Source organism: Poromitra crassiceps (assembly GCF_964638095.1).
Source record: "Poromitra crassiceps genome assembly, chromosome: 2".
NCBI classification, from domain to species: Eukaryota; Metazoa; Chordata; class Actinopteri; order Beryciformes; family Melamphaidae; genus Poromitra; species Poromitra crassiceps.
Genome location: NC_139624.1, coordinates 78210061 through 78228232, shown reverse-complemented (window position 1 = coordinate 78228232; position 18172 = coordinate 78210061). Strand labels below are relative to the sequence as shown.

The window sequence follows — 18172 nt, the reverse complement described above, 5'->3', positions numbered from 1 at the left end:
TCTGAACTAAATGTAGACCTACCCACAGCCCCCAAGAGACAACGGCCAGTACCTGGACATCCGGGGGCTTTCGCAGCCTGAGAGTGACGCCAATCCACCCTCTACCCAGAACACGCCACACCCCCACCCGCAGACCCACAACAAGCTAAAGAGCCGGCCTCCTGTCCAGTTTGACCAGCCCAACAGGTGAGTGGAATGCCAGACACATGCACACCGCAGGGAAGCTTGGACAACAACAGGTAAACTGTTGTTTTCATTCCAATTCCCCACAAAATCTACACTTGACAAACGACCCTCCTGTATAGACAGATAGAGAATGACAGTGCTTGTGATAATAATGTGGTCTTTGGTCATGGTGTGTACACTGCTTGGATGATGAGCTCGAACCTCTTAATAAATGTTTGTACTGATGATATTTGGAGCTGCTTTAAATCAAGCACAAAGCAAATGACATACGGCAGGGATACTCAATTTGCTTTGCCCGGAGGCCACTTTTGCAAAATGACAGGAGGCCAGGGGCCAGTTAATAAACAAACATTAATAATATTAACTTTTCTGTAGCGGATTGTAAGTATTTTGGGTGTCAGCCGGAGTTTAGTCTGACAATTTTGTGCACACAGGATAGGTTAAGTTAAGTTAGTTAGTACATTTAAGTACCTGGGTGGTGAGCAGGTCGTGATATTTGAGAATTTAGCTGGAGCTCAGTCGAACTTTATAGTTTTAATTGTGAATTAAAAAATGGCCAGGGGGCCACTTGGCACGCTATCGTGGGCCGCATCTGGCCCTCAGGCCGCAAGTTGAGTATCACTGACATACGGTATATAGTTTGCATGTGGTAGCCCATTTCAGTGTTGTTACCAACTTTGGCCACTAGATGGTGCCAGTTGTCTATCTACATAGCCACTATAAACAGTGGAACAATAGCTGACAATCTTGTCTAGGGCAACTTGCAATGAGTGAGCATGAAGTTGTTTGGACTTGCTCAATTTCAACTGAAGAAATGGCCATCCTCACTAACCACTACTGCATCATCCAGTCAAGACACGCGATTCACATCAAGGGAGCAAAGACTGCCATGTATGAAAAGGTAGAATTGACTGGAGCACACAGAATCGCACACAGAAACAGATTTAATAAGGTGCAAAAAACCTTTTGCACCTTATTAAATTTGTTTGCCAGCGATTGTGTGTGCTCCAGTCCAGTCAATTCTAGCTTTCCAGTATTCGGTCCTCTTCTGAGAGCACCGATCTCCCCTTGTGGAGGGGCTGTAGCGCAAGAGATTCCATCTACCGGTACATTGTTACTGCCATGTATGAACTTTCATCCACCATAGTTATTCAGTGTTGACACCTCATTAATAAAGAAAGCAAAAAGCTGTTCATTATGAGTATCATTCTGCCGCCTCTCTCTGAAAGATTGAAAAGTAAACTCTGTGTGTAAATCTGCTACATCGCCAAAAATCTACTGGCAAAGTAGCACAAGTTAATCAGCCACTGCTACGAAACAGTTGCCAGTGGCCTTTATACCGCATGACACTAGAACTCGCCATTGAAATATGCAGCAATGACATGGGAGAGTGACAGCTCTAAGCTCTGAGGCGGGCCAGCTCAATCCCCAGTCATTCGGTGGTCAGGGAAAGCTCTTGTGGAGCGCAGACTGCGTGGTGCAGACTGTACTAAGTGTTTTTGTTCCCTTGTTGTTTGTGGTGTTCCAGGAAGTTATCCCCGGCCTTCCAGCAGGCGCTGCTCTCCTTCTGCAGAATGTCCTCCGACAGCCGCCTGGGAGCGGAGGTCAGCGCACACACGCACACACACACACACACACACACACACACACACACACGCACACTCTTCATGTAGACATACACATATGAAACGCTCATACAGGAGGCATGCTATACACACAGGGTTATGCACACGCACATTCTATCAGAGTAATGTTCATAATACTTAGTCTCCCTTTCTCTTCCAGGTGTCCCGCATAGCAGACAGTGAGGAGAGTGTGATGTTAATGTTGGGCCGCTGCCTCCCTCACATCGTCCCCAATGTCCTCCTCGCTAAGCGAGAGGTAACCCCTCTTCTCCCCCTCGTCCTCTTCCTCACCTGCCTATACCCCTCCCACTACCCTTCCATCATCATCATCACAGGCTGCTTCTATGCCTTGTCGTTTAGATACACACAGTGCAGCAGGGTTAACCGGGGGGGTGTGGGCAGGAAATTCGCAGGGTGTGCACACATCCTCAGCTTGTAACTTCCCATCCAAAGCATCTAGCAGACATTGAACCTAAAGTGTAAAACATAGCTATTTTATATTTCTGATAGCCTACCATTGTTTTAAAGGTGCTATGTGTAGCATTTCTAAACAACGTGTCAGATTAAAGGAGAATTTCGTTTTTTTTTAACCTGGACCCATCTCCTGGCAATAATTATGATTTGGCCACTCACCCAGCGATGTCCGCGGCGTTTCTGGCCGTCCTAGCGTTGTTTTGAGATCAATAGCGTCCAAGGCAGTTGTAAAATGGAGCTGATTTGGGGCCAAGTGTGAGCCTGTCTTTCCTGCATCTAAATAGCTATTTTTATTCCCGTTTTCGCCACATATCGTCATAATGTGATCATCAACATCCACCAGAGTGATATTTCGCCCCAGGCCATTTCCTGGACTCTCACAGGGATCAAATTACCTCAAACGTGATCTCGGTCACCAAGTATCGTCAAATCCCGCGATACTTTCCTGCCGGCTGGCCAACTACAGGTACACGCTTTGCGGTGGTGGTTTTAGCGTAACCTATGTGGGGTTTGGCGTAAACCTATGTGGGATTCGAAATAACGAAGGTTATGCCAAACCCCACATAGGTTACGCTAAAACCACCACCGCAAAGCGTCCTACCTGTAGTTGGCCAGTCGGCAGGAAAGTATCGCGGGACTTGACGAGACTTGGTGACCGAGATCATGTTTGAGGCAATTTGATCCCTGGGAGACTCCAGGAAACAGCCTTTGGCGAAATATCACTCTGGTGGTTCTTGAGGGATCAGATTATGACGATATGTGGCGAAAACGGGAATAAAAATAGCTATTTAGATGCAGAAAAGACAGGCTCACACTAGGCCCCAAATCAGCTCCATTTTACAACTGACTTGGACGCTATTGATCTCAAAACAATGCTAGGATGGCCAGAAACGCCGCGGACATCGCTGGGTGAGTGGCCAAATCATAATTATTGCCAGGAGATGGGTCCAGGTTAAAAAAAAACGAAATTCTCCTTTAATAGCTTGGTATAATTACAGCAAGCAAATGAAGTCATGGTCATCAGGATTTGTAGCCTCTGTCTCATGCAAGTGAAGTTGTCAGTGTATCACAAAACGACGGCCACATTCCCTGTAAACCCCATAAAGAAAGAGGATGCTACCTCTTTGCTCAAAGTTTCATCTTCAGCTTTCCTGAAGAGGACAGACATGTTGGTTTTTCTAGCTGTCTTTAGCCCTGTTCGGAATCGGTCCCTATGACAGAAATAGCGGACTATTTAGTGTGTCGCCATTTTTTTAGTGTCCGAATTCTCAACTGTTAATTTAAATACCCACAATGCACAGGGATTTCTAGTGAACAGCGACTGTACCCTACATTTTCGCCAGTATACCACAATGCAGCAAAGCTTGCTATTAGGAGACAGCACCATAGTTGACAAAACCACACATGCACGTAATTAGAATTTCACCGATTTATTTAGGATTTAGCAGTCAAAACATGCAACATCAATACTACCTGAGGACATCTCAATCTGCTCGTGAGCTCAGTTGTTTATGTGATAGTGGGCTCGGATTGCTTGCGTCACATGAACACCCGGCACATCTGGTGAGGCAATGATATTCAGGAAAGAAATCTGTGTAGTGTCCGAAACTCATTTTGATCATTCTCCATATAGTTCACTATTATGATAAACACTATATGGGAATAGTGAGTGAGTGAATGATTCGGAACGCGGCCTTTGACTCATTGCACCATCTGCCATGATGAGAAACTCTTTCAGCTTTATCTCTTTTTGCACTGGAAGAACAGCGCCCTCTTCTTGTTTTGTGCTATAATGCAATCGAGCGGTTTTCCCGCAAAATCCAACTCGGATGAAACTGGTAGCGGCTGCCAGTCTTCTTGCCGATAGCCTCATTTGTTTATGGTAATTATACAAATGTTTCAAACAATATTTGTTTACAATATGCTACACCTTTATCCTTGCAGATTTGACTGCTGCCAGCAAGGTGTCCAATTATAGGAATGAATAACTTTGCAAATGCTAACAGGCTTAAACACAACAACAAACACTAACCTCTCTGATGTAACCTGTAAGTACCCAGCTGACCTGTGTGTATCTAATGTTTGCGTATTTCACCATGTTTTTGACACGGCCATTTTACTTTCACCAGTGCCATCTCTCCTTCTCCTCCTCTGCTGTTTCCTCCCCCACTCTACCTCTCTATCCTTTTGCTCAATCTGCTATATTTATGTTCCTCTCTCTTCTTCTCACTCATTCTCTCGTTCTCATGCATGCCTCTCTGCTCCTAGAGAATGGTTGCGCATCTGTGCCAGGTGAGTCTTTCACGCTCTCATCTGCATGGTTGTCTCACCTGAACCATAACCAAAAAATGATTTACGCTGGCCCTGTTCTTATTGGCTACAACCACTGTCACTGAGGCTCTCACTTGCCTCACTTGAAATGTTCCTTGGGGTTTGGGAGGGGGGAAGGGCATGATAAAAAAAAAGGTTTATTGAAATTTTCACTTTATTTTATCTTGCATTACGATAAAATAAACTATGGACGTCCATTTTTAGCAAGTGTCAGCTGATGTGCAGTGAAGGCCTCAGCTATGTGGTTTTAGACTCTAGATTGGGTCATGTATATGTAGACTCAGTGTTTCCTCACCCCATCCTTATTTGAGTGAATATTCTGCCTTTTTTGCTGTTCTTCTTGGCTGTCGCTGTAATCATTTGCGGTCCCCTAAATGGCTGAGAATCTAGAGCGACTTTAATTAAACATGGGACTTTTCTCCGCATTTGTTTTATTAACTGCCATCCATTTCTGCTGTATTGTTATGACTACATAGAACCAAGATGTGCAGAGTTGAGTGTTCACGCTATTCTCTGGGGGGAGGGAAGAGGGGATAGGAAAATAAACGAGCTGTTAACACGCAATAACTCCCCCGCAAGCTCAAATGCAGAGACACCTGTGTAATGTGTGTTCATGTGTATACAAAAACCATTTGCTGGAATCTTGCAAAAGAAAGAAATAATAATAATTCTGCACCCGGAGCGTCAACAGATTAGATAAGAGGTGATATGGTTGGGTAAGTCGCATTGGATTGGCCCTCACTCTGGGCTGCTTTGCATGTCACCATGGCTATGTTTTTTTAACGATCCACTGACAGTTATGAACAACTTGATCTCTTTCCAAAATCAAGGAAAAACAAACTGAAGGGTGAGGAGAGGGGGGGCGGGGGGGGGGGGGGGGGAAGCAACAGAACATTGACATGCCGACATCCCACTTGAGCGGTGTGGACTTTGTACCATGTCCGTTAGACTCATCAGCCGTGCAAGTAACACACATATGCACGCACACACACACACACACACACGCCACCCACCCAAGCCTGGAGACACACCTTAAGTTGTTAAGAATGTGATACCCGCTCAGGAACAAAAGGTGTTTGACTTGAAACGGTGGAATGAGCCATTAAAACATTAAAACTCTGCCTGCCACCTGGCTGCATTATCAGACGTTGTAAATGATTAGACAATACATTCTTCTTCCACATGCTACAGTTTAGCTCAGTCTGAAGTGCCTTCAGCTTATTGCTGCGCTGTATTGTTTGCACTTTGTTTTTCTGCAACTGAAAAATAGTCTGATTTGTGGTCACACTAACCCGTTTTCCGTTTCAAACCGTGTAGCTTTTGCTATGGGGACGCCTTGCATCCACACGACCCCGGCGCAGTGGCGTATCTGACCCCCGAGAACAGAGATGAAACGATATGCTGCTGACCCTGTATCCATTCTAAAACTCCGGGGTTGCATTGCAGTGTGGACGGGAGGAAACGGAGACCTTTGGAAAACGATCGAAGTTTACATGATGATGAACAAGTAGTTTAAAAAACAACACACACACAAAGGGCAACCATTTTAGAATGGTTAGAAACAGTTAAAAACTGATTACAACTGTAAAAGCATATTAAAAAAATTATCAAACCAATAACTAACAGAGGTCAACCTCAACACAACCTTATTGCTTACTGAGCAGTTACATAATGTTTCTGGTTACAACATTTAAAAAAATATACATATTAGCAGTCTGAATTAAACTCAAGCTCCCTGCGCTGTCCGTGCCAAACTCCCTTATTATGATGTATTAATTCATTCTCAAATACACTACTGCCGCATGCGCTAGGACGTGTCATCAGTGATGTTATCTGGGGTCGTAAGGTGTTTCGGGTCTGTCAACATCATACACCCTCGCCCAGTAGACCCAGCCGAGGCCAATTAAGACCCCGACTCACGTCCCAGAAGCCGCTACGGATCAGCCTTACTACTCTATCTGCAACGTTGCCCGCGGGAGGGGTAAAAGAGAACCCAATCCGCTGCAATAGAGCTAGTGCTACGCCGCAGTATTGGCCCTTCGGTGCATGGAGGATCTAGGCTCTGTGGGTTTCTCCCGGCCGTGCTCCTCCTTCGTCTCACCAGACCCCCCTCATGTCAAAGGCAATCCAGAGGCTGAAGGGATGCCTCAAGGACGCCTCAAGAGGGCCTGTGCGCTGCACGTCATTTACCTGCGTCGAGCACCTCGCTCTAGCCTGGAGGACCCCAGGCCGCGCCGATCTTGCGCAGATTTTCAGGAGGCTAATCCGTAGCGTTTGTGGATTTCTCCCTCACGAGAGAGCCAAGATGGGGTGCTAATCCCATCCCGTACCGGGTTGCCGTCTCTCCGGCCGTCAATTGTCTCTCCAATTAACAATGCCTTGCGTCCGTAAAAACACATCACTCTAGAAACACAAGATGAATGTCGTTATATACAGTTGTCTTCTCAATTCGCTATCAGTTAATCCATAAAAGATAAACGAGAAAGATGAGGAAAAAGACTGACTTAAGACTGCTGGGAGTTTTAGCCATTTACTGTAGCTTAGCCTCCAACAAAGTAGCTGGACAGTCTGCATCCTGTTTACACCAGCACGCGCATGCCCAGTGTACGTGAATGGTCATGTGATATGCGTTTTCAGGCATCTTAGTACAGATGCAGATCATTCCTGCAACGCTCGTGTGGACAGAGATCGTTTTCCTTTTAAAACGCCGGTTTACAACGAAAACGGGTTCATGTGGGTTGCAGTTTGGTGGTGATCAGTTAGTTAAATTGCCGTTGATGGATAAGAATGTTTGTCTGTGTTATAACACTAAAGATCAATGAAAGTTGAAAAAAATGTATTACACACAGTCACACATCACTTTTACCACTTTAATTGTATGTTTTGGCAGTTGATGTTATGCTTTGATACAGTAGTGTGTGTAACATGTATACACATGAATGTTCACATACAGTACCCAAGGATGCATTTTCAAGCACCTTTTTTGTTGTTGCTGCCATTTCAGTGTGTAACAGTGTGTATACGCTTCTTTAGAAGTGCTATCACTCTAGGTTTACTTTGATCTTTAACAAACTGCTCACAGGACAATGAGCCTAGATGATTTTATCACGACTGTTGCAGCACAACAGATCAGGAATTTGAATACAACCCAAGTGAAGTCTTAATGTGAGTGAAACACTTAAAGGGACAGCTCACCCTAAAAACCTAAATACATATTTTTCCTCTCACCTGTAGGGCTATTTATCCATCTAGATTGTTTTGTGTTAGTTGCCTGAGTTTTGGAGATATCGGCCGTATAGAGATGTCTGCCTTCTCTCCAATACGATGGAACTGGATGGCACTCGGCTTGTGGTGCTCAAAGTGCCAAATAAATACATTTGAAAAACTCAACAACATTGTCTCTTTCCAGAAATCATGACCCGGTTACTCAAGGTAATGCACAGACTTTGTTGTGAGCAGTTTCATGTAGGAACAATTTTCTTTTGCAGTCTCATGTAGGAACTAGCTAGCAGCTAGCGGGTGTAGTTCAGTCAAAAGAAAGTAGTGACACTAGTCACACTAGACCAGGGGTGCCCAAATTATTCCCATGAAGGGCCAAAACTCAATCTGGGTGGAGGGCCGAGGGCCAAAAATAAACGTTGTGGAATGACATTGAAATTAAAAATCCTCAAGGTACTTTGAAAATCAGTTTCGTAGTGGCGACGTATATTGTACTCTTTCAAAACAGCCACTCTCTGTCTGCAAATGAGACAAACCGCTGTTGAATTTACTTCGGTAAAAAAATACTCGTCTTGCCACTCCGTCCTAAACTTTCTTTTGTCAGTGTGCCACTGCCGTGATGATGATCTGTCCATCTTGCTGAGCTGGTGTAAAGCCAGTGACTGGGGAGGGATCAAATATCAGAGCTCACCCCCCAACCAGGTGATTCAGCCAACCAATCAGGAGCAATCAATCCTCAGATAGCAATGCCTCACACCCGTGTGATAGAGTCGGGGAGAGAGAATACCAGCTGCACAAAATTAACGAGAGTCCCGACATCTCCATTCAGGTGCGGACTGCATAATCGGGCACGTCGGGCAACTGCCCGGTGGCCTGGCCTGCAAAAAAAAAAAAAAAAAAAAAAAAATCACACCCCCAAATCAGTGGCGGGCCAAAAAAAAAAAGACACCATTGCACTAGACACTAGTGAAGTAACTACACTAGAAAAGTCCTGAAACAGCTGAAACTGCATTGGAATTAAGTGAAATGTCTCACTTCATTGGCAGATTTTTTTTTACTTGCTTTAGGAAAAATAAGATTTTAAGACTGAATAGAGTTGTTAAGATGGACTTTCTTGCGGTATGAGATGTCAAAATCAACAAAAATAACGTAACAGTTGGACATAGTTCAGAGAAATCCCACCATTCATCATGGACGAGTCATGGAAAAGCGATGCAGTTCCATCAGCGTAAGCAGTGCTGGAGCTCCCTTGGCCTCTGGCTCCTGGCCTGGCGTCGTGCTGTCCACTCTACCTGCCCACAATGTTGACCCAGTGCCGCTCAGATGTTTAATCTGGGGGAGAACCTTCTGAAGGGGTGTTCACATCAGGAGCGGAGGAATTCGCCCAGGAATAGAACGAGGTCGCTGTGGGTTCTAGCTTTTAGATGTGTGCTTCTTGTTTATTCACGTATTTGTTTTATCACGCCATTACTGTTGAGTCTGGGGGATGTGGATGTGTGGTACTTTCAGAGGTCCAAAGCAGAAGATAGTATGAATGTGACTGCTGCATTCAGTTAATTTGCAGTTCTTTCGCTGTTATGTGACACGGGAACTGACTTCGCCCACACTGAACCAATCATATAACCACTTAAAATGACCACCCTCCAATAGGAAAAGGCCTTAATTTCACTGTTGATTTGATGGCCAACATGGCAGCGGCTTCACACAGAGGGTTGATCCAGCGTTGAGCGAGTGACTCATCACCGCCTATCTTTACCCAAGTCTCCCTCGTTAGTCCATCTGTCCATCCATCCATGGTTGGGGTTTTGCTCCTTCTGCCAATGCTCGGCAGGAAAATATGATATCTTCCTGGGGGGAAAAAAAGACAGGGTTTGTTTGAAAAACATATTTTTAACTGGGTGTGCGCTCTCTCTAATTTGGGTGTGTGTGGCGGGAATGCAGAGGCGACCACAGCTTGGCCGTGGAGGCCCTGCTTCAAGGGCAGCCGAGCTCTCTCTCTCCTCCTCTGGCTGCACGGTTCTGTGAACTCGGCCTGAACTCTTGTTTTAGTCAGGGGGACTAGAAGAGTATTTATGTATGCACATGTGTGTGTGTGTGTGTGTGTGTGTCTGTCTGTCTATGTCTTGATGTGTGTGAGAGAGAGCGAGGGAGAGAGAGAGAGAGCATGTGCATTCATGTCCGCGTGTGTGCATGCACTTTACAAACGTGTCAGTGTGTGTGTGTGACTTTAAAGTGAAACCAGTGAAAGTATAGAACGCCAACATGGTTTTGATGGTGCTGTTCATTTTGCACGTTTTCCTCCTGGTGCTTTTTATGGTGACCATCTGCACACACAGTACTTATTCTGCCTTTGTTCGTGCTCAACTCTGCTGCTTCTCTCTCCTCTCTCTGCTTCATAGACATTCAGGCCTGCTTGATCTAATGACTGTCGCTGACCAGTCTGGCCTTTCCCTATTCTGAGTTGTAACTGCAACCTCACCCTCTGAATACAACTTAATCTCTCTGTCTGTCTCTCTGTCTGTGTCTCTGTCTGTCTGTCTGTGTCTCTGTCTGTCTGTCTGTCTCCCACCCCTACAGGAGTTGATTCCTCTCATCCTGTGCACGGCCTGCCTTCACCCGGAGCCTAAAGAGAGAGACCAGCTCCTCCACATCCTCTTCAACCTAATCAAGAGACCGGATGATGAGCAAAGGTGTGTGCATACGCGCGTGTGTGTGCGTGTACGTGCACGCGCGCGCGCACGTGTGTGTGTGTGTGTGTGTGTGTGTGTGTGTGCGTGCGTGCGTGCGTCCGTGCGTGCGTGCGTGCGTGAAGGTACACCCGTGCCTACAACTGATTATGTCCCGTAGTATTGATCGCTTAATACTTTCCTAACCCCTAATAGAGAAGTTCAGAATGTAACCACTAGGGCTTGGGCCGATACTCAGTAATGTCAAACATCACAATATTTAGTGAATATTGCAAAATATCTTCTGCGTTATGGAATATAGCTGTCTGTCCAGCTGGTAGTGTATTCTCGTGTGTGTGTGTGTGTGTGTGTGCGTATGCGTGTGCGTGCGTGCGTGTGTGTGTGTGTGTGTGTGTGCATGTCTCCCCCCCCCCCCCCCCCCCACAGACAAATGATCTTGACGGGTTGCGTGGCGTTTGCGAGGCACGTGGGTCCCACCCGTGTTGAGGCTGAGCTCCTCCCTCAGTGTTGGGAACAGGTACAGTACATAATGTACATACAGGAGCACAGAGGTTTAGGGTCCAATAGCCATGATATTATTGATTGGGTGGACAATAACAATAATCCGTAATGTTTTTTTTTGCTGGGATGACATAACCTCGAATAATGTCCTTGCAAGATATCCCTCAAATGTGGATTCCTTCATTTCTTCTTTATTGAAATTTTCCTTGTCCTATTTCAGTATCAAGACCAAAACTATTCATTTTGATTTATTGTGTAATAACCATGTCACTTTGTTTCATTGTATTCACTCTCTTTTATTGATTTGGTCATAAAAATGAAGGGGGGGATGCTTGTGTTCGTGCGGCATACATTCAAAGCTCTGATGCAACAATAGCGCATTGTACAGTATCATAGAAGAAGAAACACTCCAGTATATTGCCTCCTGTTGTTTTATTGAGCATACTGCACCATTCAGTCCCGATTCCAGGAACTGCATTCCAGGAACTTGTATTCCCATTCCTCAACATGTTCTGATGCTGCAAATTGCTATCATCATTGCTACCGCAATGACCCAGACGTACACTTGATAGCAGGTTGTTTTCAGTGCCACCTGTGTCCCCCTTATGCAATGCATTTCTGATCAACAAAATCTGCTGCCATGGCAACAGCAGCTGCCTCCAGTCTGGACGCTGAGAATATCTGTCTAGCGGTTTCCACAAGGTCAACTTGTTGATGATACTCCAGTTGTTGTCTTCTTTCCATTGTCGCTGCTGCCCTCTGTCTGTCCTTCCTTCCTGTTGTCCCACTGCGTCCCCCCCAGCACTCTGTTTCTGTCTCTCACTCTCTCTCTCTTCCTCTGAAGATTAACCACAAATATCCAGAGAGGAGGTTGTTGGTAGCAGAGTCCTGTGGAGCCTTAGCACCGTACCTGCCTGTAAGACCCCATATGAAATGTACAGAATCGATATGGATATATGTAATGATATGGCTTTACATATGCAAAATCATTGATGTTCATTCAACCTACAGTTTTGTTCTATAGTGTCTGTACTTTGTGTTTTCAGCATTGAGATTGCACACATGAGGTATTAAGATGCTGTACATAAAAGATGAATAAAAAATGCACAGCATATAATAAGTATGATAAATGTCTCATATCTCTGTCTCTCTTTCTGTCTGTCTCTGCAGAAAGAGATCCGTAGCTCCCTGGTGTTGTCCATGCTGCAGCAGATGCTAGCGGAGGACAAGGCTGACATGGTCAGAGAGGCCGTGGTCAAAAGCCTGGCTATTATCATGGGTTACATAGACGACCCCGACAAGTACTCCCAGGTGTGTGTTGGGGGGTGCGGTCTGTCCAAACTTGCTATAGAACATTCCACTTACTATTTCTCACAGTTGCTAATGCTAACCTTCCTCACACTGATCTATTTAGCATTAGCGTTTAGAAGTGAAAATGGGGGGTGTCCCGGTGGCTCACCTGGTAGAGCACACACCACAAAGGCTCAGTCCTTGGCTGACCACAGGTTCGAATCCGACCTGTGGTGCCTGCCACACATGCCATCCCCCCCCACCCCGTCAATCCACCGTCCTATCCAATACTGGCAAAAATGCCCCCAAAAATATGATCTTAAAAAACCTACTATACCACCTTGCATTTACTGTATCTATTATTATCGCTGCATGATTTTTCAAACAGCTTAATGTACCGTAGTTTGGTTTATTTAGCATTTGTGTCATTTCTTGTGTGTGTTCTCTCCTCCAGGGCTTCGAGCTGATGCTTCTGTCTCTGGGGGACCCGTCAGAGCGGGTGGTCAGTGCCATCCACCAGGTGTTCATCCCTGCCTTCGCTGCCTGGACCACAGAGCTGGGCACCCTGCAGACTGCACTCATCCCCTCCCTCATGGCACGTATAGAGAAGCTGCTTACGGTAAGTGTGTGTGTGGGGAGGCTTCCCTGTCCGAGCGACTGCTAGGGCGAATTCAGACACAAAGTAAATGAAGATGTCCTAGAGAGGTCCTATAGAAACCCTATTGGAGTGGAGTAAAGGGCGCACATAGGAGGTCACCATGTAACTGGTGTGAGCATCAGCTGGGAGAAAATGTAGTTAGTAGAGAATCAACCAAATAAACCTGCTGTTATTGAGTCAAAAGCCATATTCATAGAAGGGTGCACACCCTTACGCAGCCAATCTGTTAAGTTTTCAATTTTTAATACACTAGGCAGCACGCGCGCTACGTGCGCTCGAGGCCTAGGCTCGGCCGCGCAGCTCGGCCTCGCCTGCCCTATTGGTGCGCGTGGGTGTGTGTGTGTTGCTCACTAAATGTTATTGCATCAGTGATGTCACAATGCCTCCTTGTGTGTATATGTGTGTGTGTGTGCGCCCCATTATGATATCACTGATGACATCATCAGAGTGTGTGTGTGTGTGTGTGTGTGTGTGTGTGTGTGTGTGTGTGTGTGTGTGTGTGTGTGTGTGTGTGTGTGTGTGTGTGTGTGTGTGTGCCCCCCTATGACATCACTGATCAGTCTTGCCACAATGCCTGCTTGTGTGTGTGTGTGTGTGTGTGTGTGTGTGTGTGTGTGTGTGTGACATGACTTATCAGTCTTGTCACAATGCCTCCTTGTGTGTGTGTGTGCGCGCGCGCCCTTATGACATCACTTTTGACATCATCACTGATGACATCACATCATTAGCGAATTAGCCCAACTAAAACATCCGGCTCTGCCAGGTCACCCGCACGGGTTTCAGCCCGATCGCATGTAAAACGTCATAGCTGTGGCCGAACACAGAACTTGAAACAAACATCGCCCACATACTCAATTTTATATATAGATAGAAGATTGTCAGAAGTTGGACATGATGGCTGCATGTAGTAACAGGATACAGCAAACAATGCACAACAAATAAGACATTGGAAAATGTGAAAACCACAACATAATAGAGAGGATATGCAAAAAATTTGTTTGTATTCACATTAACGAGTCTCCAGAAAGACATAAATATACAGTATGTACAGAAGAGTTCTCGTTCTGCAGAAGAGCATTGTAAGGAGATGTTGTATATTCTCTGTCTTCATGCATGTGTACAGTATGAGTGCGTTTATTGCCAGGCTACAGAGCTATGCACCATGCACACATTGAATGGCACTACCTCCCTTATGCTCTCTCTCTCTCTCTCTCTCTCTCTCTCTCACTGTTCCTCCCTCCTCCTGCAGCAGGGAGAACACGGTCTGGACGAACACAAGCTCCACATGTTCCTGTCGGCACTGCAGTCTCTCATCCCACCTCTGTTCGCCGTGGTGCTGCAGAACGCACCCTTCACCAGCAGAGCCATGCTCCATGGAGAGATACCTGCTATAGAGGGTAGGGCCACTACAGGCAGGCAGGCAGGCACACACACACAGACACACACACACACACACACACACACTAGTGATGTGCGGGCTGCAGTTATAACCGCGCTGACCGCGGATATCCCGCCCCGCGGGCGGGCCAGATCATAAAAATAAACATTCTGATTAATAGCGGATGGGTTGCGGGCGGTTGAAACGATGTATCATTAATGAGGAAAAATAATATTAATTACGTTCTCTAGTCTATGAATGTATTTTAAGCTACATTTTTCGTCAGGCACATTCTTAGTCGCCTATTGTAGATCCCCCAAAGGACCCACGGCCGTAAACACAATAGCCATGTGCTAGGTTGCAAGGCTACACTTTTCGTCCATATATGGTCAATGATGTCACCCTCAAAAAGGAGTCTCCGCTGAAGACGTGTTTGAAGAGAAGACACGTTCGTATTTTCCCATACAATGAGTCAATCCAGTAAACTAAACTTAAAGCTATAGCATTAGCTGAGTAAACTACATGAGGGCAAGTGGTGGACTGGACATAATACACCATGGAAGTTTATTTGGAGTCTTGGACTGCAGCGATCGCACCAACGGCAGCAGAAACCGTAAGTTCGCTCCTTTTATAGCGTTTTATAGCATCGGGTGCATGGCGGGCGCGGATCTATAAATAGTATGAAATAATTTGCGCGGATTTATGGCGGGCAGACGGTTCATGCATACACTCGGATTAGGATGGCATAAAAGCTCATCCGCGCATCTCTAACACACACACACACACACTTTATCAGCCAAGCCAAGCTGACACGGGATGTAACAGGGGTATAAAATAGTGTGGAGGCCTGCATGGTTCATGGTTCTTCATAGTAGTACCACTCCTAAGCTTCTGTCTTGGTGCTGTCTCTCTGGCCCCATCAGTGACCCGGTTCCCCAGGCCAGCCTCTCCCCTCCAGGATGTGGCCACCATCATAGGCAGCAGAGAGATGCTGAGTGCCCTTCTACTACTCTACGACCACCAGCTAGAGCACGAGGGAACCACTGGCTGGGACAGCCTGCTATGGGTGGTCAACCAGCTGTGAGACATACACTAAAACACACACACGCACGCACACACACACACACACACACAGACACACGCACACACATCAAAGCAAGCATACACGTAAAACAGTGTTCATTTTGGCAGCTATTTTAGATTTAGTCTTAGTCTTTGGATGAAAACGCTCCTTAGTTTTAGTCACATTTTAGTCATTTCTATCCCTGAGAGTTTTAGTCTAGTTTTTGTCGACGACAACGCAAAATGTTTTAGTCCAGTTTTAGTCGATGAAAAGTCATTACATTTTAGTCATTACTTCTAGTCAAAATGTTTTCTGTCTTTATACTAATTCAATTAGGCGAATACAGGCATTGGACATTGGAATCAAGGTTGACAGGTTGTATCAAGTGTTGAAATTCGTAAAGCAAAATTTAACTCTTAACACTTTTACTTAATACTTAATTACTGTAATATCCAGATTCCTTATCAGTTTGATAGCTCTAGCCTAGACTCCCATCAGTGTTAACTGGCAGCTATTTTAGATTTAGCTTTAGTTTTTAGACTAAAATGCTTATTAGCTTTAGTCACATTTTAATTTGTATCCTTTTATAGCTTTAGTCTAGTTTTAGTTTTTATCAGTGAAAATAGGTAGTCGACGAACATTTTTCGTCATAGTTTTCGTCAACAAAATTAGGTAAAGGTAAAGTCCCACTGATTGTCACACAATGTGTGAAATTTGTTCTCCGCATTTGACCCATCCCCTGGGGGAGCGGCGGCGTGCGCCGCGCTCGGGAATCATATGGTGATCTAACCCCCCAATTCCAACCCTTTGATGCTGAGTGCCAAGCAGGGAGGCAAATGGGTCCCATTTTTATAGTCTTTGGTATGACTCGGCCGGGGATCTAACTCACGACCTCCCAGTCTCAGGGCGGACATTCAGACCACAAGCCCACTGAGCTAAACAGTGACGTAAAACCATAACCATTCATATATGCATACTGCAAACACATCCCAATAGGAGTATTTCGGCACATGCAATCTCACAAATACAAGGATGTAAACATACGTTTGGGCATACATGTGTGAACACATACTCAAACACACACACAAATGTGCAACACACGGAAATGCGACTTGAAGTACTATAAACATGTACTATATTCAGTACATAGGATCTACACAGTAACTTTGTGCAAGACATCATTCATGTGTTTTCATAGATACACACACACACACACACACATTGATTTCCCCTGTCTGCTCTGTCTCCAGACTTCCCCAGCTGATAGAGATAGTGGGTCGCATTAATGTGACCTCATCAACCTGTGTCCACGAGTTCTCTCGCTTCTTCTGGAGGTTCTGTCGCACCTTCGGCAAGATCTTCACCAACACTAAGGTAAAGTCGTGTCACTCAGCTCAGCACACTCTGGCATGTGTAAAGAATATTCTCAGGAATAACTTGTACTATTTATTCATATTTTTGATTACTTACATTTGTATTGTTTGTAGGGGTGGGGCAAAAAATCGATTCACTCAAGTATCACGATTTTTTGAATCGATCTTTTATTCCAGAATCGATAATCGCATTTTTTCTGTTTATGTATGAAATGTTACCACTTTCATCCAGCACATTAGAGCACTTCCCTCTGCTCCGTGGCTCATACAGCCAATCATGTACCTTGTTAGTACAAGTGACACGGAAACAGCCAATCATTTAACAGACAAACTCCGAGTGCACCCGCCCCCACTCACACACAACTACCGGTAATCATATCCCTTGATCCAGAGCCGAGAGTCCCGACATTTCCTGGATGCAGCACTGTCGAGTTGCAGCAAAATAGACAGTTTGTGTTGTACTCTGTAAGGGTTTCCCCCCCTTGAATCAAATTGTACATTATCAGCTTTATTTTAGCATGCAAAAGTAGCGCGAGACCCATTCCTGGCTAATGATCGAGTCTCGCATTTTAGTCCTCCGCTGACGCCACTCGTTTGATCTCACCCGGCGTTACAAATAATTCGATGTGGGCGAGTTTAAATTCGTGTTAACGTAACGTGTTACAGTAACATGTGTTCTATTAATAAGCACCCGGGAAATTAACGTTAATGTTAAGACACCAATTTCACAAATACGGACGTCTGCAACGTTACTTTGCAGTGAATTGAGTTGCGGGGCACCCGCAGCTCAATTCCCTTCTGTGAGCAGAGACAAAGTGTTGGAAAGGTTTTACTTGTACTTTGGCACAGGAATAACTCATTGTGTAATCTATTGAGCACACAGTTTATGACTTTATGTATTCTGCTTGGGCGGGGTCTTGATGCGTATATACAACTGATATGGAGAAATGTACCGCATTTTCAGCGAGGCAAGGCTTTTTCTCGCCCAACTAACGATGCGCGGTCCCCAGCGCGGTCGCCCTCCAGCCCTACATAACCCAGGCTTTTCCACACCTCTGATTCACCTAACGTTAACCCTACAACCCTGAAATACACGTTACCAAACGTTTTTTTAGAAGGCTGGCAACGCTAGGCTGTCATCAAAGTAAAATGTCACCATGTCTGTAAATAATGCTTGCAGTTGCACTCAGAGCATGTATGTGTGTGTGTGACAAATTAGACCTACCTGTGTGCCTTGAAAATAAGGTGGTTCAAAATAAAGTGGCTAAATGCAACCTTTTTCTTCTCATGTTTTTTTATTAATAAAAACAGGTAATTAAAATTATCAATAATTATCGATATAGACTGATATGAAAGATGTTATATCAATATACTTTTTAACTATATC

At 45.2% G+C, this 18172-nt stretch overlaps 1 protein-coding gene across 5 annotated transcripts in view; it reads left to right on the top strand.

The window, feature by feature from the left end:
- The window catches only part of relch (RAB11 binding and LisH domain, coiled-coil and HEAT repeat containing), an 85898-nt gene that overhangs the window by 36480 nt on the left and 31246 nt on the right, over positions 1-18172 (top strand). For all 5 annotated transcript variants that reach the window (XM_083651506.1, XM_083651505.1, XM_083651508.1 and 2 more), the window contains exons 9-19: positions 29-186; positions 1715-1790; positions 1972-2067; positions 10413-10525; positions 10949-11039; positions 11868-11939; positions 12194-12334; positions 12768-12932; positions 14221-14368; positions 15273-15429; positions 16663-16786. In XM_083651506.1, the coding sequence (XP_083507632.1) occupies positions 29-186; positions 1715-1790; positions 1972-2067; positions 10413-10525; positions 10949-11039; positions 11868-11939; positions 12194-12334; positions 12768-12932; positions 14221-14368; positions 15273-15429; positions 16663-16786 (1341 nt within the window). The remainder of the gene's footprint in view (positions 1-28; positions 187-1714; positions 1791-1971; positions 2068-10412; positions 10526-10948; positions 11040-11867; positions 11940-12193; positions 12335-12767; positions 12933-14220; positions 14369-15272; positions 15430-16662; positions 16787-18172) is intronic.